Source organism: Emys orbicularis, chromosome 25 (assembly GCF_028017835.1).
Source record: "Emys orbicularis isolate rEmyOrb1 chromosome 25, rEmyOrb1.hap1, whole genome shotgun sequence".
Lineage (NCBI taxonomy): Eukaryota > Metazoa > Chordata > Testudines > Emydidae > Emys > Emys orbicularis.
Genome location: NC_088707.1, coordinates 13,568,992 through 13,593,036, shown reverse-complemented (window position 1 = coordinate 13,593,036; position 24,045 = coordinate 13,568,992). Strand labels below are relative to the sequence as shown.

Here is a 24,045-nt window from a genome sequence, read left to right as displayed (position 1 = left end):
TAGAATTGTTAAAACCCAAGATCTCCTGAGCCACATAATATCAACATTTCATATTAATGAATAAATTATTCACATTCAATACAAAGATATTGAGATAAGGAACACAGAAAAAGACAAGCATTCAATAGCTTTCAAAAATACAGAAGCAAACTAATAAATTTAACAAAATATATGCTAACCAATCTCAAACCAAACTAGCTAAAGAGTAACTTTAAAAAAAAATACATTTTAGAACCTCGTGATACCCTCTTTAAAAGTATTAAACCAAGGGTATAAGAACAATACTCATTATTTCAGCTGCTTTGCAGCTTTTTAAGATTCAGATTGTGTAAATGTAATGTTTTGATTACACTTAAATATTTTAAAACAGAGATATAATTTTTTTTAAAGAATATGCACAAATGATTTGAACAAGTTTTACCTTCACTACATTGCATGGTTTCACAATGGCAGTTTTATAATATCACTAATTTAGGAGAATCTGGTGCATTTCCTTTCATAAATTTAGATTCTAAAATTTCAAATTCATAAATATGTCAATATTTTAAATATTTAATTTTTACATTAATACTGGGTATGTTTAGCATTGCTTTCCTCCTGTTTCCAGGTATTAGTTTGATAAGGAAAACATTTTTACATCACAATCAAAACTTGTCTGTTACTAGACTGCAGCCTATGGTGGGTTACAGTCACTGAGATTCATTATTTGAAAACATGTTTACTAAGGCAAACCTAAAAGAAACTTATCACTTAGAAGAATTTCACACTGTGCTTACCTGCACTGCAGAGTGGCAGTTAAAATAATCACATTACTTAAACTAACAAATCTGACAAGTTAATGTATTGCTGAAGCTGCTAATATAACCTGTTAGTTCAGTGGGTTAGTCTGGTTAGTCTCCAATTAGTTAGAAATTGGACCTTTTTTTTAAAATACTCACAGTACACTGTGTCTTGCCAAACCCACACTGCAAATTTTACTCTTGTATGGATTAACATTTCATTAGTGTTTGTTTGTTTGTTTCACCTCTCTGATTCAAGAGGTTGCTGCTGTTCATATTTTCACATGCTTTATCTTCAGACTGTACCATCTCCTGAAAAGCTTTCTCCACATCTACTTGTCCAGCTATAGTGGTAGTTTTTGGTAAGGTCATCTGAAGTGCACACCAAAGGGTAGTACGTGCTTTGCGTGTTGCTACACTCATCTCTTTAATTGCCAAAGCGAGGGCAAAAACATCTGTGGAGAAGAAAAGGGTATTACACGTCTACTAAATATTGTTACTATTAAGACACCATTTGAGAAATGTTTGTCACTGAGATTAGATAAACTCCTGAAGAATACTCAGAACCCTGTATTGCTGCCCTATGAGGATGGGTTGGGACTCCCTTTTGAGTCTATCAATATAACACCTTAAATCAGCAAGTGGGAGTGGCACAAATGATTTTAGGCACTTAGACCTAGATCCTCCAAGGTACTTTAGCACCTAACTCCTGATGCCTAAATACCTTTGAATACCTTTGAAACTGGGCCTCTGATACTAGAATGATGAGTTCAATATAGAAACCTCTTGCTTAGCTGCATGAACTCGCTACTTATATCTACCTCCTGCTAACCTCTTATAAAATTGGTTAATTACATTTACCTACTGTTCAAAAATTTTACTCTACATTCCTAGCTAAAAGGGATCAGTTTAAACCATAGAAAAATTCTGCCATTTTTCCTGAGTCAAAAGCTCAAAGTCTCACAATAAAAATGAAAAAATAAAAAAACCACTATTTCCTATTATTATGGAATTATGATAGATTTAGACTTATTCTGCTACAATAGGAGACTGCAGAAGGACATTTATACCTCTGTCATCTTGGCATCTCGGAGCTCCTTGCCTTTGCCGATTTGAAGCATTTATAATTTCATCCTTTCTACGTGACTGCACTATATGAATTACCTCCAGATGTTTATCAAGAGCAGTGGAGATATTAGCATGAAGGGGAGAACTGCGAAGACGTTCCATTTTTCCAAGTAAAGTCACGACCTAATGAACATTTTATATCTGTTATTGATCATGTTGTCTTCATCTAGACTTAAGTGAAAATTAAACTGAAGTAGAAAATGTTATGCTTTTGAAAATAGGTAAAATCCTTACCTGTATTTTATCGTCTCCAAACAAGAAGCCAAACAGTGCTTGGTTTGGGGATAGTAAAACAAAACAAATAAAAAAACCCAGTACTGATGGGCTTTTCAACCAAGGTTTCCAAAATTAACTAGTGATTTTGGGTGCCTCAATGTTTGGGTACACAAATTGGGATACCTTTAAAAAGGGACTGATTTTCAGAAAGTGGATGCTCACCACTTTCCGAAAGTCAGCCCCTTATACCGAGTCTCAATCAGGCACCCAAAATTACCAGTCACTTTTGAAAATCTTAGCCTTTGCCTTCATTCCACACTTTGGAGTAGACACAAGCTGAATGCCAGCTCCTCCTGTTAAGCTTCCCTGAGAACTTACTGCTACAGCTGAGAAGACATACTTTAGGACTAAGAACCACGCTAGTAAAGCGTCAAGGCTGAAATTTGTTTAAAAACAATTGAAATGCTTTGCTAAAAGCAACAGTTGAGATTTTTAGGACAGTGTGGACTACTTAGCAATATTTTTTCCATTAGTAATTGAAGAGGTAAGTGTGCTAAAACCCCTGTACAGTTTTTGAAAATCTCAAACATCTCTCCAGGGTCCACCTTTGAAATGTGGATCAAAGCTGGAAAAATCCCTCTGCTGTGGAAGAAGCTCCTTATCACACTTCGATGTATAGAGTTTTCCAAAACTGTCAGTTACTCTATGTGTTTTCCATCACAGATGAGCAAGTCTGAGTGTAAATAGCATTCTCCTTAAAAAAAAAAAAAAAAAAGCCAGTACCCTTCCTTTATTATTTCAATTTTGGTAGCACCTATTACATGTTAAGTGTTTTCCAAACACAGGAGTCCTGGTCCCCACCCCAAAAAAGCTCAATCAAAAAAACAAGAACACATAATGGTAAGGGAGTAGGGGAAGCATACATCTTGTTAGTTAATTAAAAAAAAAAAACGACAGACACCATTGCCTGCAGTCCTTCCAACCAGTCACTATCAATTATACACTGCTTGTCCTCAATTCTCAGCTATGTTCAATCCAGAGGCGCCAGAACAGCGAGGGCCAGGGGGCCATGGTCCCCCCACTTTTTACTTGCCATAAGGACGAGCGATGTGGGATCTCAGGGAAAGAGGCAGTGCGAGGGCTCGGGGAGAAGTTGCAGGGCCTCGAGGCGGCGCAAGGGCAGGGCCTCGAGGCGGCGCAAGGGCGGTGAGGCCACAGTTCGGGCATCGGTAGCCCCCCATTGTTAGGAAGCTTCCGATGCCCCTGGTTCAATCCCTGTCCACTCACCAGCCACAGAACACCTGCCTATCCATTCAGCATCTATTATTCTTATTCAATGATTTTTCAGCCCCCCAACCCTCTACAAATGTTCTTATCCCTTATTCAAAATACAACCACTGTATTTTTAATCGTCGTTCACACATATATGAAACCTGTAAGCATCACGCAGTTTGTTATTTTAAGTATTTGAGCTTATTTTCTAATGACTTTTTGCAGTTCAAAACAAGAAGCGAACCTACTAAACGAAACATGAGCAACCCAACCAGTCTGTAGGATGGCTGACTTCTACTTATTGATCCTGGTGTCCTAGCAAAGTCCCAAGCTAGGCATTTACATGCGGTCCACCTATACTTCTCCTATTTAATTCCCTTCATATCCCAAATTGTTGGGCAGTTGGGCTGTAAATCTGTCTATAAATAGATGCATCATGTTCCACCCCACTGGAAACTACAGTGTTATGTCAAGTGAATTGAGTTGTACTACTCTAAACAATTCTGGGGTATGAAACTGTAAAATGGTGATAGTATACTTCAAAATCAGTTTTACTTCTTGAAATGAAGAAAAGGAGAACATTTGGCTATGGCAGTTATCTAGTCCATTAACATTTTCTAATAATCCCATTACACAACAGAAGTAAAAATAGTAAACACAGTACTAAGTTTCATTAGCAGAATAAAGTATGAAAAAAGGGTGATACCATTCCAGTAGGATTCAGACTTAAATTGGAATGCTGTGTGCTACACTGGCGGTCTTTGGGAAAGGATGTAGTACACGACAATGATACCAAATCTGAAGAATCTAAATTATGCTAGATATTAAAGGATTTGGGCTTTTTTGTAATGATGAATCTAAAGAGACCTAAAATTATGAAAGGGATTCATATAGGTGACAGAACTTACAGTGGTAGGCGGGGGATGGGAGAGTCAAAAACTAGGACATAACATAAATGTGAGGAAGGTAGACTTAATTTAAGGAACTGGGGGAGAACACCTTCACACAAAGGGTAAATAAAATCAGTTGCTAGGGACGGTGGGAACCATTCCACAGTAATAATTCAAAGGGATAGGAGAACAGAAGTGTTGCCACTTCTTAAGTTTATATGTTTATGAGTTCTGTAGTTTGAGTTCATTTCAAGATATCCTTTCTAACTTTACTTAATTGTAAAGAATACATGTTTCATGAGGACTTCCACTTATGACAAGTATATAAGTAATCTAAATGGCATAAAATTATGTATTACTAGTCAACTCACTCTGGCTTGTTCACGTAGCTGATCCACAATTAAGCGATCAACTCTTGATGGGTTTGATGTCAACCTTGGAATTGGAGTGTTGTTAGTACTGGAAACCTTTTTCCCTGGGTAGTTCTTGGCAAGAGCAGATTCAGTCTGAGAAAAAATATGACTTAGTTTTCTTGTGATGTTAATGCAGTGTGTTGTCTAATTATTCTTATAGGGAATAATAATAAACTATCAGATTGTAAGAGTGGTATCTTTCCCCCAGGAAGCTTTTCTCCTAAAAATTATTAAAAAAAAAAAAAAAAAAAAAGTAGGTGCTGAAATGCATATAGTTGTAGAAATCATGTGGCTTGAAAACTGCTAGTTTGGGCTAGCATTCAGTCTGCTCATTGAGCAGACACTTAACACCAGATCACTAGCTCCCAAAGTGGATTTGGCAATCCTCTGTCATTTAAAAGGAATAAGCTGCCCATCCACTTCAAAGGAGCTTCTAGAATGACTGTATTTAAACTAAGTATTTAGGGCTAGTTCCACAAAGAGGACTCAGGATTGCAATCTCTAACATTTAGGTGCTTTGTTGCCTAGTGGAATCCACAGCTCTGAGATAGACACCTGGGCTCCCTGAACAATGCATGGGGAATTAAATCCCTAAGATTGAATCATAGAATATCAGGGTTGGAAGGGACCTCAGGAGGTCATCTAGTCCAACCCCCTGCTCAAAGCAGTACCAATCCCCAGACAGATTTTTGCTCCACATCCCTAAATGGCCCCCTCAAGGATTGAACTCACAACCCTGGGTTTAGCAGGCCAATGCTCAAACCACTGAGCTATCCCTCCCCCCGTTCTGTCATCTACTACCACTGAGAACAGTCTAGATCCATCCTCTTTGGAATCCCCTTTCAGGTAGTTGAAAGCAGCTATCAAATCCCCCCTCATTCTTCTCTTCTGCAGATTGAATAATCCGGTTCCCTCAGCCTCTCCTCATAAATCATGTGCTCCAACCCTCTAATCATTTTTGTTGCCCTCTGCTGGACTCTTTCCAATTTTTCCACATCCTTCTTGTAGTGTGGGGCCCAAAACGGGACACAGTACTCCAGATGAGGCCTCACCAATGCCGAATAGAGGGGAATGATCACGTCCCTCGATCTGCTGGCAATGCTCCTACTTATACAGCCCAAAATGCCGTTAGCCTTCTTGGCAACAAGGGCACACTGTTGACTCATATCCAGCTTCTCATCCACAGTAACCTCTAGGTCCTTTTCTGCAGAACTGCTGCCTAGCCACTCGGTCCCTAGTCTGCACTTGTCCTTGTTGAACCTCATCAGATTTCTTTTGGCCCAATCCCCTAATTTGTCTAGGTCCCCCTGTATCCTATCCCTACTCTCCAGCATATCTACCACTCTTCCCAGTTTAGTTTAATTTGGGATTCACAGAAGCCAGCAAGCTGATCGGAGAGCTGCCTAAACTAGCCAGCAGGAAATGCCAAGGAGAGGGGTGGGGGTCTTGGCCTCCCCCTCAAAGGGAGTTAGGTACCTAACTGTAGGGTAACTAATGCTCTCCTGAGTTAGATGCCTAAGCTAGGTCAGCCCTCTCTCCCAAAAAGAGTGAGGAGGAGGAGAAGGTGATTGTTGTCATACCCCATCTTATAATCTAATAGTTAGGGCACTCCTCCAGAATGTTGGAAACCCAGCTTCAAGTCCCCACTCTGCCTAATTCCAAAATTTGAACTTGAACCCAGGTCTCCCACCTCCTAGGTGAGAGTGCCCTGACCACCAGACTATAGGCTATTCTGAGGTAGGCCCTCTCAATCTCCCCTTTTAAAGCTGTTCCACGTTGTATAAAATACTTAAATATTCATAGGAGCAGGGACTGGAATCTGGATCTCCCAGGTGACCGCCCTGAACACTGGGCTGTAGAGAGAGAGAGAGAGTCATTCTCTGTCTCAATATTTAAGTGCCAGGGGAACTTTACTGGCAGAAACGTAGGCATCTACATGGTGAGGCAGCAACTGAGCTGGGTTTTGAGGATCTAAACTTTGGACTTAGATGTCAAAATCCCTTTGTGGATCTAGCTCTCACTGTAAAATTTGTATCCTCAAACTATGAGCACTGGACACTAATTTTGCCAACAGTATGCATCACACTATCAAGAACCCATTTTCATAACTGCACTTTCTTTTGATAGAATGGATATGGCTGATTCATGTATATTTTAATATTGATTAAATTAATTTCCAGACAAAATAACTACTTCAAGATAGAGCTAAGGTTAGAGTACATATCAGTAATTTCAGATAAAATACATTACAGGGATGTTGCAATTATCCCCAAATCAAGTGTTTTTAACAAAGAAATTCAAGAAGTACGGTTAAACTTATAAGAAACCTAAACTTAAGGTACAAAAGTGCAGAATTAGAGCACTTTCTTAACTCTTCCTTGTAAAGGCACCATGCAATAACTGTAAGATTAAGGGATTTTAATGTTTGTGGTCCCAGATTAAATTAATGGTGTCACGATAGGACAGAGTAACTGCATTTCCTGTTTGGATTTTTTAAAGTTTAAACCTTGCCTCAAATTTCCTGGGTTAACAATGGTTGGTTTCTGGATAACAACATCCCTGCAATGTACTTTATCTAGAATTAATTGTATGTATTCTCAATCTTAATTCCATTTTAACAAATTTTGTCTGGAATTTCCTTATTTTTTACTTCAAAATTTCATATATGAATATTAAACAAAACACTCAGGGAGAACATTACCATGTGATATTTTAATGATTTGAAAATATGAAATTTTTCAAACCAAGTTGTTGTTATTTTTAACTTTTATGACCAGATTCACCAATACACTGTGGCCATTTTATGCCGCTCTGGAGCAGCACAATGCAGCCAGAGCATACTGGCCAGATAAGCTAGGTTTACAATTGCTTTGTTTCACCAAATTCTCCCTACCTCTTGAGCCTCACTATACTGCTCTGCAGACACACAAACTTAGTTTCCCTCTTCCTCCTGCACTTTCAGCATTCCCCCTTTGCACAGACACACTGCTCCCTCTGTCTGTTTCTCTCCCTCTCACATACATACATACATACATACATACATACATACATACACACACACAAGTTCCTCCTCCCTCCTGCCCTTTAGCAAATCTGGTGCAACAATGAGATTTTGAAAATAAATATTTGGGATTAATGGTAATTTTTAATCAATATTTTTCATAACAGAGTTTTTCTTTCAGCAGAGACTGGAGTTTCCTTATAAAAACTCAGGAAGAACTGCTCTTTCAACAAGGCCAGAGGCCCATTGTTTCCCATTAGCTAAACTTCCCTCATGGAAGGAAGTTTCATATTTTCTAGGGACAGCCTGTGGCTTCAATCCCACTGAGAACAACTGGAAATGGCAGCCATTATGGGTATGTCTACACAGCATTTTGGAGCATGCAAGAGTGAGTCTCCCAGACCAGGTCGACAGGTTCAGGTTACAAGGGCTTGCATTAGCACTCTAAATATAGCTGTGCAGACAGCACTTTGAAGTTATGGCTCAGGCTGGAGGTCTGGCTCTGAAGCCCAGCCCCCTGCTGAGGCTGGGCTTCAGAGCCTGAGCTCCAGCCTGAGCCATAACTTCAAAGCGCTGTCTGCACAGCTAAATGCTCTGTAGGCATACCCTTAGAAAGAAGGCAGATCTTTATGGACTTCTCTGTAGAAGAACGTTATTCTTCAGCCTTTGCTAAAGGGCAAAATTTCATTTATGAAAAATGACAAAAAATTACTTGTAATTCTAAATAAGTCCTCAAATACAGCCTGTGCCCAAGATTCCAGTGAGTTTAACTGTAAGAGAAGTTTGAAGAGTCTGCTATTCCATTATAAAGATCGTTAGGGGTTAAAAAAAAAAAAGTTTGACACCAGTTGTTAAATTTCTTAAAGGATCAATTTTAAAATTAACTCCTAACCGAATTAATGGAAATACTTGTAAATTCTCTGGAAATTCACTGTACACTCAAACAGTAAAAGCTGCAGTTTTGGTGAAGATATATATGAAAAATATAATGTAAGAGAAGTTGAACCGCTGCTTTAAGTGCAAAACTCAATTAAAGTTTAACTGTGAAGCTGCAGGCAACGCACATAATCACAGATATCAAGATTTAACTTCCTATTTCCTGTTTTCAGTCCACTTTGCAGAAAAAGCTAATTTCCTCCCTAAACCCCCATTTTAGGACTTCATCACTTTCAAACCTTAACACAGTAAGAACCGTCTAGATTTAAGTTTGCTATCTACAGAACATAGAGATTGTCATGTCATAGTATAATGGAACTCTTTTGTATAAATAACTCTGGTTATTACCTTTTTTCTTTCCTTTTCCAATGCTCTCCATTGTTCATAACATTCTTCCAGTCTAATATGAAGTTCACTGGCAGGCCCACTACGAGTTTTAATTGGTCTTTGAAAGCCAAATGTTGGTACAAAACCAGAGAAAGAACCATCACCATACATCATATCATTAAAATAAGGATATAAATTACTTAAATCGTCATAAGAAAACAAATCATAGGAATCCATCGGGGGAACAACTGAATGGCCAAATGGATGAGTGGATCGCAAGGGAAACCCATTAGAACCAAGTTGCTGAAAGTTATGATTGCGTCTTAAATCTCCCATCATATAATTGTTTGAAAAGCAGGAAGCCTGTGTGCGATTTACACGGCTATTGACAATATTGCTGTCTCCACTTCCCTGTCTGTGGCTATTAAAGTGACCATGAGACTCCAACAGATCCTGGTATGTGTTCTGTGGCAATCCATCTAGATGTTTTTGTCCTTCCTCAGGATCATAATGTCCACTTTGTGGCTTAGCTTGGAAGTTGTGTTTGTTCAAATTTTCAGTGATCCCATATTGTTGAGCTGAATAGTTCTCACAAAAACCATTTGACTGCTTAATTTTTTTATCAGTAACTGATTCAAAGAGACTCTCTTCTCCAGTCTTAGTTAGTCCTTCCATACGATTAGCAGGCTGAATTCGTTCTGCAGTATTATAACTGAAATCAAAACTAGAAAATGCTGAAGGATTTTCTTGGCAGAATTTCTGAAACAAGTTACCATTTAAAGTTAAATTTGAAGATGACAATTGAGAAAAATCATTAGAATTATTGGAACCTTTTGGAGTAGCAGACAGATGGTTACTCAACTTCATCAAGGTGCTTGGATTCTGGTACAGGACAGAAGTATTGTTTTTAGTTTGAATATTCATCCAAGTTGGCCTTACACTAGTGCCTGCTGAAGTGGTTGCTGAGTTTGATAATAAGGTCAGTGATTTAAAATATTCAGAATTCTGGGGATCAGATTTGGAAAAGAGTTGTTTTTCCGTGGCATTTGCAAAATCACTACTTCCTGGACAAGCTGCATGAGATTTTAGTCCATACTCAGATTTTAACCCAAAGTCAGTGGTAAATGAAGGTTCATTTGCAAACTGCTTTTCTGACAAGAGTCCTGTAGTTTTAGAAAATGTAAAGTTCTGCTGATCTGGAATTGTATCTTCAATTTTTTTCTGAATTGCTGGTTTAACTTGAAATAATTTAGTGTAGGTTTCTGTATCCACAGCTGGTGCTTCAGGTATTCCATTTGTTAACGTTTTACTATCTTGGACACTGAAGTTTGTACTTTTATTATGCTTTGCTTTACTGGGATGAGAATATTCTGGGTATCTACAATAATCTGCATTTTCACTGTATCTGTTAAGTTGTGGAAGAAACATTTCTGCCCGCTTTTGGTGTAACTGCACTTCAGGCCCTTTGGCACACACTTTATCTCTTCCATATGAATAAGTATCTGCTCCTGATTCTTTTATTACTTCTGAAAAACCAGTTTGTGGTATAAAAGAGTTTTTGATATATGAATAGCTTTGTAATGGAGGTGTTTTAGCATTCTCATTGGTCTGCATGTTGTAACAGCTGGCATGATCATTCCTAGAAGGGTACAACCATTGCTCTTCAAGGTCCATACTAGTAAACCCATGATAAAGTTCATCTATTTTCTGTTGTGATGCTAGATTGCCACTGTGCAAGCATGGTTTTTCAGCAGCAGATATGGATTCACCAGTATAAAAAACCTGTTGAGAGACAGCTGCAACTACAGGCCTTTTTGATTCCGACAACAGGTCATGGTGGTCTGCAAATCTGGTTGTGTTCACAGGCCATACTGACTTTAAATTTGAGGAGCAGGTCCTAGAAGAGGTAAACAAGCATGTATTTACAGTTCTGTCCTTGGTATTCCTCCCAGGGAGCAGAGGAAAGAGAGAGATCATCTCTCTTCTTCCCTTAGAACCCCCACCATTTCCCCTGTATTTTATACATTCCATATCCCAATATACTATCATGACCATCATCTTTCTTTTATCATCTACTCAACATTCCCTTTAAACTGAAGGGCTGCTTCCAACTGGTGCACAATTCCATCAAAGGGCTAGGTTGTGTCTATGCAGCAATATATACATATATCACACTGGAGAAAGATTTGCCATCTGACACTGCTCAAATGGAAATATAGCACTCACAGATCCTGATACTCCATGACCATTGTATTTATTTTAACTTGCAAAATAACTCCCAAACCACCACCATACCCCCAAATCCATCTTTTGGTACTCAGAACATAAGGCTTCTCTGTACTATCTTGATTACATCTTCAGGAGTGCTTGTGCTTTACATTATCTCACTGTCTCCTGTAGGCAAATAAAACCACTGAGCATAAATGAAGGAATGTGAATGTGCCAGCCCACTAACTTTGGCAGCTTATGTGGAGTAACACAGAGAAAAAAATGAAGACTTATCAGTGAAGTAATAAGCAGACTGTAAAGATTAGAATTACACCTAAAAATCATTAAACCATGTAGAAAGACCACAAAATTGACACTGAAAAGAGAGCTCCATTTCTAATTGTATTTTATGTAAATTCTTCACTTGGAGGTCTTTCAATCAAGGTTGAATCTCATTCTAAGATATGCTTAGGTTTAACCAAACATCATTGAGCTAGATGCAGGAATCACTGGGTAAAATTCTTTGGCCTCTGTTATGCAGATCAGAGAGGAAGGATGGTGCAGTGGTTCAGATGCTAGTCTAGGACTCTGGAGATCTGTGTTCAATTTCCTGCTCAACCACAGATGTCCTGTGTGCCCTTTGGCAAGTCATTTAGTCTCACTGAGCCTCAGTTCCCCCATCTGTAACATGGGAATAATATGTCGTTCACAGCAGTGCGGCAAGGATAAATACTTTAAAGATTGTGAGGCGCTCAAATGGGGGCCTTAGACAGACTAGATGATCATAATGGTCTCTTCTAACCTTATTCTATCTATGAAGCATTAATTGGAAAGCTAGGTAATTACCAAATTCTGCACAGGTAGTACTAAAAGGAATATTTTATGCTCTACAGTTTGCAGGTAGGATTTTTCTCCATCTTTTCAAATATTAATGAAAAATAATTTATTGAAAAAGCAAAATAAAAAATTATACTTGCTTGTTTTGAGCATTTCATTTAACTGAAAAAAAAAAAAAGAAGAAAATTCTAACCTTGAATTTAAATCAGTTCTGGTGTAGAAAATTAGCACAAGGCTGCAGGATTCAATGGGACATGGTTATAATATTTGCATAAGACATTTCCAGAATGCCATGAAGAGGAATTGGTATTTACAGCACTTGCTACAAAGAAAGTGAAAATCTAAAAGGAGTATTTGAATAGCTGGTCAAAAATGAGTATCGCTTTTAGTAAGCTCACCCATCTTTTAGTAGGGTTTGAAATGGGTTGTAGAAGTTGCAAGCTTCCCTCCAGGACCAGTAAATGCAGAAATGGCTATTGAAACAAGCAAACTGAAAAAGAAAGGGAAATGCTTCTGCAAGGGGAGGGGGAAGATTAGTAGTCCATGTACAGCAATATACTAACCCCTCAGCAAAATATTGCTGTGATTTATCTTGTTCTTCCAAGATGTTAGATACAAGTCCATATAAGTCTGTTTCACTGCCATAATCATTTCTTTCAGTTGGAATCCTGAAAAAAAAAAATCATAAACATTTGGATAATTACCTCCTTTGAATTCTCTCTTAAAAGGCTCAGTGAAAATCTCAAATATGGCCACCAGAGACTACTCATTTTACAGTCTTTATGTTCCTTTATTCTAAAATTGGTTTGTAAATCAAATGAATCTATGTTGTGTAGAGCAAAAATAGGGTGTACTGACATAGGGCCTGCTCCTGAAACTTGCTGAACACCTTCAACTCAATGACTTCAACGGAATTGAGGTTACTCAACACTTTACAATATTGGGCTCAGTGTGCAAAAACAAACTGTCCTACATTAAAAAAAACCAAACGAAGAGGTCTATCGATGTCGGTCTTTTTTTTTTTTTTTTTTTTTACAATTACAAACAGTTGCGTGTGTAAAAGTACTTTTTGCCAATACAGTCTCTCAGCTCGGATCTAGGTATTCAGGCACCCCATGCTTTGTATTGTATTAATTTAGATACCTAAAGGAAAGGCTCCTCAGAAGCCAGCAAGCTAAGCAGGGAGACACCTAAGATAGCCAGGAGTGAAATGTCAAGGAGAGAGACAGGGAGAGAAGAAGGGCTTAGGCACTGAACTGGTGCGCATGGCTGATAAGTGGATGGAGGCATCAACCTCTGGCTTGAGACCCTCAACTGTGAACAGACTTCTGGATTTAGGCAGCTAAGCAAGGTCAGCTGCTTAGGTAGCCCATGCCCTAGCAGTCGTGGGTAGAGCCCCCCTTCGGGGAGGCTAGCCCCCGGCTCTGCCCCCTCCCCCCCAACCCCACTGCAGCTGGAGTCCCGAGACACCCCACTTCAGCCAGAGGAGCCCTGAGCCTCCTGCCTCCCGCCTCCCACCCCCAGCTGCACTGTGCCTCCCCAGACCCCAAACTGCCCCGTGGGAAAAGCTCGTTTCTTCTCTCTTCCAGAAGAAAACCCTGAGTGTTTGATATGCGCCATGCAGGTTCCAGGGGAGCTGAGGAGGTGTGTGTGTTACTCAGCTTCCTGGGTTCATCAACAATCTCCCTAGAGTCCAGGGAGATTATTGATGAACCCAGGACACTGAATAGCAGATACCACCTCCTCAGTTGCCCTGGAACCTGCATGGAGCATAATAATAAGCAAAAACTCCCCGCCCAACCTGCAACCAGCGTCCTGCCCTGGACAACATCTCTCTCTCTCTCCCTCCACCTCCTGCTCACACCTGATACCTCTTACACTTGCCCTATGTACTGTGCTGCTCACCCCCCTAATGGCCCTCGTGCTAGAATGTCTGACAGGTATCAGAACTTAGAACTATTCAAAGTAGAGCCCTGCAACCTGATGGGACCTGATTACAAGTTGGGTAGGAAAACAACTGTACCCTCTCAGACTTGGGTCAGCCCTCTTCCTTAAGCCCGTGGAGGCAGCTGTGTACACCAGTCATGCTGGTTGCCACCATCTTGCTGAGGTGTGTATATTTGCTGTGAATTGTGCTGAGCTGAGAAGTCCCAGTGCCTCTCACTCCACTACACGCAGGTATGGCAAGGTGGAAGTGGCTGGCAGGGCACACAGACAGCTCTCACTCAGCAGCACACACGTGCAACAAGGCAGCAGGGCACACAGCCAATGCTGACCCATGGGCAGGAGGCAGCAGAACTGACTAGGGTCTGGGTCAGGTCCAGGTCCAAAAATGACTCGACACTCTTGGGCTGGGTTCTCAAATTAGGCCTGAGCAGACCTCTAGTTCAGAGCAGGCCTACAGAATCTGGCTCCACTGGTAGACAGGTAATCCCCTGCCTAGTTTGATAACCCTGCCTCAGGGCTTCGACTTGAGCTAGGGCTCCGAGTTGCTTATTAACTGAGGGGTGGTGTCAGGGCTTAGACAGCTTTGACAATGCCACTTTGCAAAAATTTAGATGCCTACAGGATTAGATGGCATCTGAATGGTGGACTTAGTGCCTAAAGAGGCCAATATGCACCTTGTTCTGGGCCTAAGTTCCTAAGGGCCACATTTTCACAGATATTTAGGTGCCCAAAGATGCAGATAGGCACCTGGTGGGATTTTCAAAAGCATCTAAGCAGGTCAGGTGCCTAATTCCCTTTAAAATCAAAGGAGTCAGACACCTAACCTGCTTAGTTGCTTTTAAATGTCCCACTAGGTGCCTATCAGCATCTTTGGGCACCTAAGACCTTTGAAAAGCAATACAGGCCAATTCACTTGTGGGTGAATATCAAAGTGTTAAGTGTATTAGTATGTATTCAAACTAATTCACTTGACTGCTAATCAAAAGAGATGCTAATGTTATTGTATTCACTTATCTGTAACCGGTTGTCTGCCATTACATTAGATACACCCTGTAATTACATTTACATTTTGTATACCCCTATAATTATATAACCCTAGATTAAAGTGAGTGCTAGTATGAGAATGTATTCAGGTGTTCAACTCATGAAAACTAGTGAAATACTCTATTGTTTGCTATTACAAACATTTGAATTTGTGTATAACGCTGTAACTAAATTACTCAAGTACCAGAGGGGTAGCCGTGTTAGTCTGGATCTGTAAAAAGCAACAAAGAGTCCTGTGGCACCTTATAGACTAACAGATGTATTGGAGCATAAGCTTTCGTGGGTGAATACCCACTTCGTCAGATGCATGTAATGGGGAAATTTCCATTACATGCATCTGACGAAGTGGGTATACCTGCCTCTGGAAATTTCCATTACATGCGTCTGACAAAGTGGGTATTCACCCACGAAAGCTTATGCTCCAATACATCTGTTAGTCTATAAGGTGCCACAGGACTCTTTATTGCTAAATTACTCAAAGAAATCTTGTGAAATGCTAATGAAGCACTGTAACTGGAAATGCTAATTACAAAGCAAGTGGCCACTGTGTGAGTAAAAACACTTATCAGATTGTTGTCTGGAGAAGAAGCTATAAGTACTGATTCAAAGGAAGATCCTTCAATTCTGGACTGTTTGGATTCTAAGAGGGCAGAATAACTGAACATGAAGATGGAGATCCCCAGAGTTATTTTGGGTAGCCCTGAAAAGATTTTTGGGAAACTGGCAGATTACTACATCTATGCTATCATTTTGGATTTACAAACGTTGACTCACGTGTTATTATATATTACAGGGGTAGGCAACCTATGGCACGCGTGCCAAAGGCGGCACGCAAGCTGATTTTCAGTGGCACTCACACTGCCTGGGTCCTGGCCACCGGTCCGGGGGGCTCTGCATTTTAATTTAATTTTAAATGAAGCTTAAACATTTTAAAAACCTTATTTACTTTACATACAACAATAGTTTAGTTATATATTATAGACTTATAGAAAGAGACCTTCTAAAAACATTCAAAGTATTACTGGCACGCGAAACCTTAGTTAGAGTGAATAAATGAAGACTCGGCACCCCACTTCTGAAAGGTTGCCGACCCCTGATATATTATCTGCTTTAACTTCTCAATAATTCATTCTTTTTTCTTAGCTAAAACCAATAGTTAGTTTACTATAGAATTGGCTGCCAGTGTTGTCTTTGGTGTAAGATCTGGAGTATCAATGGATCTGGGTGTAAGTGACTGGTGCTTTGGGACTGGGAGAAACCTGATGTGGTATGATTTTTGGTTTATGTAACTATCACCACTAAATTCAGTTTGTCTGGATGACAAGAAAGGCTGGAGAGTCTAAGGGGACTGTCAGTGACTCCATGGTAAGACTAGTATCGTGATCCAGTTCACATTTGTTACTGACTTGGTGAAATATAATAGAATATACCACCAGTTTGGGGTGTCTGCTCTTGTTTTCTGACAGGCTGCCCTGAGATAGGCACTCACAGTAGTGAGCCACTCCAGACAGCGTGACAAGGTCCCTTTGAAAGTTTTACCCTAAATCAAACAAAAAAATATTCCCTTTAAGAAGTAGATGCTCATTCTTCTAGGATGACTTATTAAAATAACATACCTGTTCTTTACACTAATCTGAGAAACAGCAGATTGTTTAATATCATCTCCATATGCAGACCATGGTGCATATAAGAGAGAAGAGTCAACAGAAGTTGAATATTCTGACGATGTAGAAAGTGAAGAACTGTATGTTTGATTTAGGTCTATATTGTCTTCATTCTGTATTTTAAATGCAATAAAATAACAGATTAATATAAAACATATAAACTTGTAATTTATTTCACTGTACAATGCTGTAACTGGGTTCATGCTTGGGGGGCAAGGGTGAGGTTATGAACAGTGAACAGGGCAATTAGTTTTTAAAACTGACACTAAGGACAACAACAGGAAATTATTCTATAACAATTAAATGACATTGATCATAGCTCAGCACATTTTCACACAGCAGAGTGAAATTCACTCTTTGCCAGCCCAAAGACTCAGTGTCTTATTATTGGGATTCAATCAATAAGTTATTTACCTGTTTTGCTAATAAATTATTAAAACTGAGAATTTTACAGGTATAACTAATTCCATATAGTGCTGGACAATGGAATTCGTTCCTAGTAAGTTTCAGTTTATGGTTCTCCTACAGTAGGGGGATGCTTCAATGTTCTGGTTGCAAACACTGCAGACAAATCTTTACATTAAAAAAACAAACATGTTTTCACAGAATTTTCTTAATATATGAAAACAAAAAGGTTTTGTAAAATTTATTTGGATAAACAGGCTACATTTGGGGTCCAAAATACCTGCACATTCCTTTACACTACATATGTTTATAGGCACTATACTAGCTGACCTCACACCTTATCCAATGGTTGGAAGTTGAAGCTACACAAATTCAGACTAGAAATAAGGCATAACTTTTTAACAGTGAGTACTGAGATTCTGAACCAATTTACCAAGGGGTGTGATAGGTTCTTCATCACTGAATTTTAAAATCAAGATTGGATGTTTTTCTAAAAAATAGACTCGAGGAATTATTTTGGAGTTCTATGGCCTGTAGGAAATCAGACTACAATGGTCCCTTCCGGTCTTGGAATCTATGACTTAAATCTTGAATCTAAGACTCTTTTAGACAACATTATTAAGGGGGGCATGGAACTAACTGAAAGACAAAAGACAGCTGGTGTAAAAATTTCCAAAGAATGCAGAGAACTATCTGGAAAAGAAAAAGAACTTCTATTTTAAAAGATTAAGCTACAATAAATCCCCCCAACTTTGAAATCACCTGCTTTTCCAACCACACTATCTTGCTTCACTGCTAAATAAAGAGCAATTTATAATGTCTTCCCCAAGTTCCTCTCTTCCACCACTGTTGGAACCTCATTCTGTTTCCCCTCGGTCTGGATTTTATTCTCTCTCCTTCACCAAAATTGCCCTCATCAATGTTTCTATCTTTTTCTGGTCAAATATCAAGGGCTATACTCTAACCTCATGCTTCCTGACTTGTTTACTGCTTTTGATCACACCTTCCTCCTTGAGCTCTTTGTTTCCTTTTTTGATTGTCCTCTCTTGTTCTCCTACTTCTCAAATTGTTTCTTTGATATCTCATTTGGTAGGTCCTCCAACACCTAAATCACTCTTTGTGACACTCTCAGTCTTTGGCACCCCAGCCTCTTTTCCCTTTACACTCACTATCTGGGTGAACTCAGTATTCAAAGTTTCAACTATTATCTTTAAGATGATGACTCAAAGATCTACCTTTACACTCCTGGCCTGTTTCCCTTCAACCAATCCCGCATCTTAACATATCTGACATCTCCTTTTGCATGTCTTGCTGTCAGCTTAAACTTAATATGGCCAAGCTGAAATCCTGATTCTTCCTCCAAAATCTTTTTCACTCATAACATTCTCTGCACCTTACCCATCTGTCAGCTTTCCACACAAACATATCTGGGCCTTCTTCCACACTGCCCAGTACATATGGAATGCTCAATCTGAGCTACTTGTATGTCTACTGCACCCTCCTCCTTTTGATTTTTTCTCAAAACCCGCTTTGGCTATGATATATATGAGGAAGCAGCCAACTAATGACAGATTAAGAGGCAGGATAGGGATAATTTATCATTCTCTATTAATCATATTTTTAAAAAATACAAATATATATCAGTTGTATATATGACTATATTTCTTCCTCTACCCTTGTATATCACTTGTTTTCTTAGAGGTAGAGACTATAGGCTAAATCCACAAATGTACTTAGGCATTGCAATCCCTATCCCCTAGGCACCTTGGCTCCCCATAAAACACATGGTGAGAGTTAGGAGCCTAAGGAAGAAATCCTAGAAGACAGTAAGCTTAGCAGAAAGCCACCTAAACTACCCAGGAGTGAAATGCAAAAGAAAGGCTGGGTCTCAAGTCCCTGATATCTGAGGGGTGGGGCCTAACTGCCATTGATCGGGACCTCTAGGCATCTGACTGACAGGCTAGAGTGAGACATCTATTTCCACTCAGGATACTCAACTGTGAACCCTCTTCTGGCATTAGGCACCTAGGCAGCTCAGCCCATACCCTAGTAGACAAAACACAGACATTTATCATGAAAAACTAGAGCACCACTCTATCATAGCTGATAGCATGGAAATTAGGGCAGTTACGTGGGAGATCTGGGTTCAAGTCCCTACTCTGCCTGATTTGGAGCAGGGACTTGTACCCAGATCATCCACATCTCAGATGAGTGCCCTAACCAGTATCCAAATCAGTCTCACATGGGTGCAATCAATTATTTTAAAGTGGAACAGCTCAACAGAAATTGAGACAGACCCATTCCAAAAAAACCCCATGAGACTGGGGGCTAGGGCACTCACTTATGATGTGGGAGGCCTGGGTTTAACTCCCTCTTCCAAATCTGGCAGAGCAGGATCTTACAGCTATGTCTCCCACAGCCTCAGTAAGTGCTCTAAACAAACATAAGGCCAAGGGATTCCTAAGCTGATTGCCTTTAGTAACAAGTACCAGGTATTATGCATGCCCTGAGAACACCTATGGGATCAGGCCCCCTTGACAGGACAGGTGGGGAAATACCTAGTTTGAGAATCCCACCTTAAGGCTGCTGGGGTTTCAGCAAGAGCTCCGTGCAGCTTGTTAGCTACACAGCTGCATCAAAATTTAAGAGGCTGTGAGCTTGCCTATAGGTGGTAACTTACACTGCAACGCAAGCCCAGGGCTAGTGGGACTCGAGCCATCTGACCCATGTTAAGGAACCCTAACCTTGAGCGTCTAAATTGTATTTTAACCCTATGTTAAGACTTTTGTAATCCATGCTTGAACCTAGGGCTCTGACAACCACATTGCAGCACACAGGCCAGAGAAACCATATCCCAGAGTCCCTAGTGCCCACTCCCCCTGAAATGTGACAACTCTATCCCTAGGACCATGGTGCACTGTGGGAAAACTTTACTATCTCTCCTCTCACCCCCCCCCCCATGTTATCAGGAAGCAGCTTGCTTTGCAAAAGGCTTGATCAGTTCACTCTCCATTTCAAGCTCAGGAGGCTGACAGTGTGCGTGCAGTTTAGTGATCAGAAAAGAATGGGTTGCACTGACCTGAGCTGCTGCCATTTGCAAAGGTGGGGGCCAGGGGGTGGTTTCCATTTTCAACAGCGTGGATTGTACATTGTTGGGATAGAGAGGACTAAGGAAGTTGTCCCATGGAAATATGGGATACTTCCAGCTGACTCCCAGGACCTGAGTCAAGCAGGGCTGCATCTACCCTGCAAAGCAATAGGGCTCCGACCCTGGGTCCTGGCTTAACTTGAGCTTGGACCCTCCAGCTCTAGGCTAGTGTAACTGCAGAGTAGACACAGGATGGTTAGGCTAGAGCTTGGGCTTACATTGCAGTTCAGACATACTCTCAGGTGCCATGGGACTTTAGGTAAATATGGGGTCAGGCAGCAGCTTAGCGCTTCTGAGAAGGTCAGACGTAAGTGCTTAAAGAGACAGTGGGGTACCTAAGTACCTCTGTGAATCTAGCCCCATGTTTTCATGTTTGTATAATGCAATGGGGAGCTGCTCTTGACTAGGGTCATTGGGTACTACTGCTATATAAATAAGTAATAATAAATCAAGTTTCTTTTAATCATCACAAATTATAGGTCTAATATATCAGACAACAGAAAAACAGTTAACAGGAAGCTCATTTGTGTTATTCTAAAGCAGTTTTCAAACTGAAATATCTTTTTTGGGGAATTCTCTTTGTTTTATATATTTTTGACAATTAAGGGAAGGGTAGTGGACTACATCCCTTTCTTTTTGGCAGGGAAAGAAGGGGAATAGAAGAATGAATATAAGCTGAAAATAGCTGTCATCTTCCATTATTGCCACCATAAAGAAAAAACTCCTTCACTTGAGTACCATCCTTTCAAATAAAGGGTTGGTATGAAGCAGACACTCAAGCAAAACTAAACTGTTTATACTCTGCTGTCCACGCAGCTGTATTTAACAATAGTTTGGTGTGTTTCTTAGTGAAAACAAATGCCTGTAAAATATACATTTATTTAGAAATAAGTAGCTGAACCTGTAATTTGTAGCAATCATAGAATGAGCTGGAGCCTGTCATGATAACACTATTGAATACATCAGTTAGCCTTCCACTGGTTTCTGCGCTACTCCAACAGCGATTGGTGCCTCTGAATGCAACTTTAGGCTATGTATAAAAAGAATGGGGTAGAAAGGCACAATTACACATTAACCTAAGTAAAGATTTTAATTTTACTCTGATGTCAAACTGTTTAACTCTTCTAAATTTGCCTGCAGATTCTGCCCAGGTGGTTTTCAGCAAATCGTTCACCTGAGAAGAAGAATAAAACCCTTTTATATACTAATGGTCCAAATTAATCCTTCCCTTAATTTAATGGGTCAGATCCTTGACTAAGTATGAAGACTGCATAGAGGGGCTGGGGGAGGGGGCCCCGATACAAACTGGCTTCTGCACTCCCCCATTAATGGGCCACCTGCATGGCGGGCTGTTCACCCACTATAATTTTGAACACCTTGAAAGCTCTAAATTATGCCACTTGCCAAAAGCCCCAAGGAGCCTTTTGGGGTTGACTTGGCTGAAGTGGCACCTGGAAATTGCCAGGTGTAAGGAAGCCAGACACTACCCTTTCAACAGCAACAAGGGGGTGGCATAGGCACCACTACACCATCTCTGTGCTGCCAGAAGACCCCCTAGTCTGGGTGATCCTCCCATTGCCAATTATGTATCAGGCTAGATTTTCAAGACCTGAGCACCCACAGTCTGGCCCTAAGTCATAATGAGAGTGGTGCGTGGGGACCTCTTTGGTAAATCAGGCCCAGACCGGCCATAAGTCACTTTGTGTCAGCAGCCGCTCTCCCACAGCTCGTTGCCAGGGCTGGGCACAGGGGAGAGAAGACTTGCAGGCCAGGGACAATGGCATTTGCTGACAGTCAGCGTGGGCCCCGTGGGCTGGAGAACGGGTGGGGCAGGCGAGGGGCTTAGCTACCCAAGCCCACCAAAGGCACCTGGTTACCACCGGCCAACCTGTCTGTGGGAGGGTCGCTATGAGGGGACATCTCACCGCCCAGCCACGGGCACGAAGACCCACTTGGGGCTCTGTCCCTCCAGCCCCACATGCCTACACCTAGGACCCCCCCCTCCCGAGGCTCAGCTCCCCCCCCATGCCCCACCCTACCTCATCCATTCCCTGACTCCTTCCTCCAGCCCCCCGCTCGCCCCCGACCCCCTCCCCCTCACCTCCATGGGCGGCGAAGGGTCGGAGCCCCGACTACAATACCACTCAGGGAAAGCAGGGGCGGCTGAGCAGCGGGATCCCCCCCATGCCCGGAGCCGCCGCCGCTCCCCTCTGCCGGACTGAGGATGGCGCTAAGCGGCCGTTACCCCTCACACCACAGCGCGGGAGGGGCCAGCTCGCGAGCGCAGACTACACCAGAGCATTGGCCATCCCCGTCTAGCCAATGACAAACCGCCTGACTCCCTCGAGGCGCTAACGCCTCGTGATGCCCTATCCCACGAGGGCATTGACCTCCCGAAAGCCAATAAGAGATTCATTTGGAGCCCCGCGACGGCCGCCACTTAACCAATGAGGAATCGCCTCGCACGCCGCGCCCACCAACACGCGCATCACGAACCGACTCATTCCCCCTACTCTATCCCAGTTGATCTCGTGACCTCCACTCTCTGATTGGCTACCTTCCAGCCAATGGGAAATCGTCAAATGATTTGTTTACCCAGAGATTAGTCGGGGACGGTTACAGCCGCTGCAGCCCTTTCCCGCTCAAAAACAGGGTGGATGCTCATTGGACATGGGTACAGAGGGGTTTAGAAACCCAACAAGGTGATTGGTTAATGGGTCGGGAGGGGGAATCAGAGGTTACCTGGCTAGGGCTTTTCTACATTTCAATTTGTGCACAAGTGTCATGGCCCGCACAGAGGCACTTGCCCTGCCCCCACCCCCCTCCCTGCCCCCACCACTGACCCCACACACCAGGCACTACCCTGCCCTGACCCCGCCACTGACCCCGCACACCGGGCACTGCCCTGCCTGCTGCCCCATCAGTGATCCCACATGCCAAGGCAGTTCTCTGCCCACCACTCCTGTCAGTGACCCCACACACCAGGGCACTGCCCTACCCACCGCCCCTATCAGTAGAGATGAAAGTAAGCGAGTACGGTACGGTACGGCGTACCAGCAAGAGCTGGAACACCGTGCCGGACTGGACCAGTTTCTCCGGCGGTGATTTAAAGGGCCCGGGGCTCCAGCCGCTGTGGGGAGCCCCGGGCCCTTTAAATCACCACCGGAGCTCCGGCAGCTGGGCTCAGGCGGAGATTTAAAGGTTCCGGAGCTCCGGTCCCTGCGAGGAGCCCTGGGCCCTTTAAAGCGCCGCCCGAGCCCTGCTGCCAGAGCTCCGGCAGTGCTTTATAGGGCCCGGGGCTCCCCGCAGCGGCCGGAGCCTCTGTCCCTTTAAATCGCTGCCGGAGCCCTGCCGCTGCTACCCTTTGAAAGGCTCCCCCTCTTCCGGTTGAGGCCATGCCCCGCTCAGGACTCCGGCATACCGGTAAGTCCTTTAAGTTACTTTCACCCCTGCCTATCAATGATGCAACACGTGAGGGCAGTGCCCTACTCACCACCCCTAACAGTGATCCCCACACACCAAGGCAGTTCTCTGTCCACCCCCTGTACCAAAGTGACCCACACACACCAGGGGGGATAGCAGCTTCTGCAAAGGATTCAGAGAAAGGGCTGGGCTTCCCCCACCTTACCCCCAAGTTGCCCACTGCACCGTTCCAAACGAAAGCAGGATACCCATTCTCTTTCCACTGACCAGAGAGTGGCCCCAGTGGTCCTGGTGTTGTTCCATCGATGCCTTCCTTCGTTGTGGCCCACTGTGGTGGCCACCTACTGAGACTAAACCTACAGCTGCCCCATCTCCCGTGTATTCAGTTGCCATTTTTTCTGAGGTGT

General features: G+C 42.1%; 1 protein-coding gene across 1 annotated transcript; it reads right to left on the bottom strand.

The window, feature by feature from the left end:
* Positions 1 to 989: 989 nt before the first annotated feature.
* MEIOC (meiosis specific with coiled-coil domain) lies at positions 990 to 21,239 on the bottom strand. Its single transcript, XM_065422794.1, has 7 exons — positions 21,117 to 21,239; positions 16,615 to 16,775; positions 12,571 to 12,675; positions 8,984 to 10,859; positions 4,657 to 4,791; positions 1,850 to 2,030; positions 990 to 1,234 (listed from the first exon to the last, which is right to left on the bottom strand). Exons 1-7 carry the CDS (start codon positions 21,156 to 21,158, stop codon positions 990 to 992), a joined length of 2,745 nt encoding a protein of 914 aa, XP_065278866.1. The 5' UTR covers positions 21,159 to 21,239.
* Between the last annotated feature and the right edge of the window lie 2,806 nt (positions 21,240 to 24,045).

Bases quoted from the DNA above. Each gene is read 5' to 3' on its own strand.
- MEIOC (XM_065422794.1), bottom strand. From the start codon at position 21,158: ATGACAGGCTCCAGCTCATTCTATGATTGCTACAAATTACAG. The intron at 16,776-21,116 runs GTTCAGCTACTT...TTTAAAATACAG, and splicing joins ATGATTGCTACAAATTACAG to AATGAAGACAATATAGACCT. The intron at 12,676-16,614 runs GTATGTTATTTT...TTTTTTTTTCAG, and splicing joins CAGATTAGTGTAAAGAACAG to GATTCCAACTGAAAGAAATG.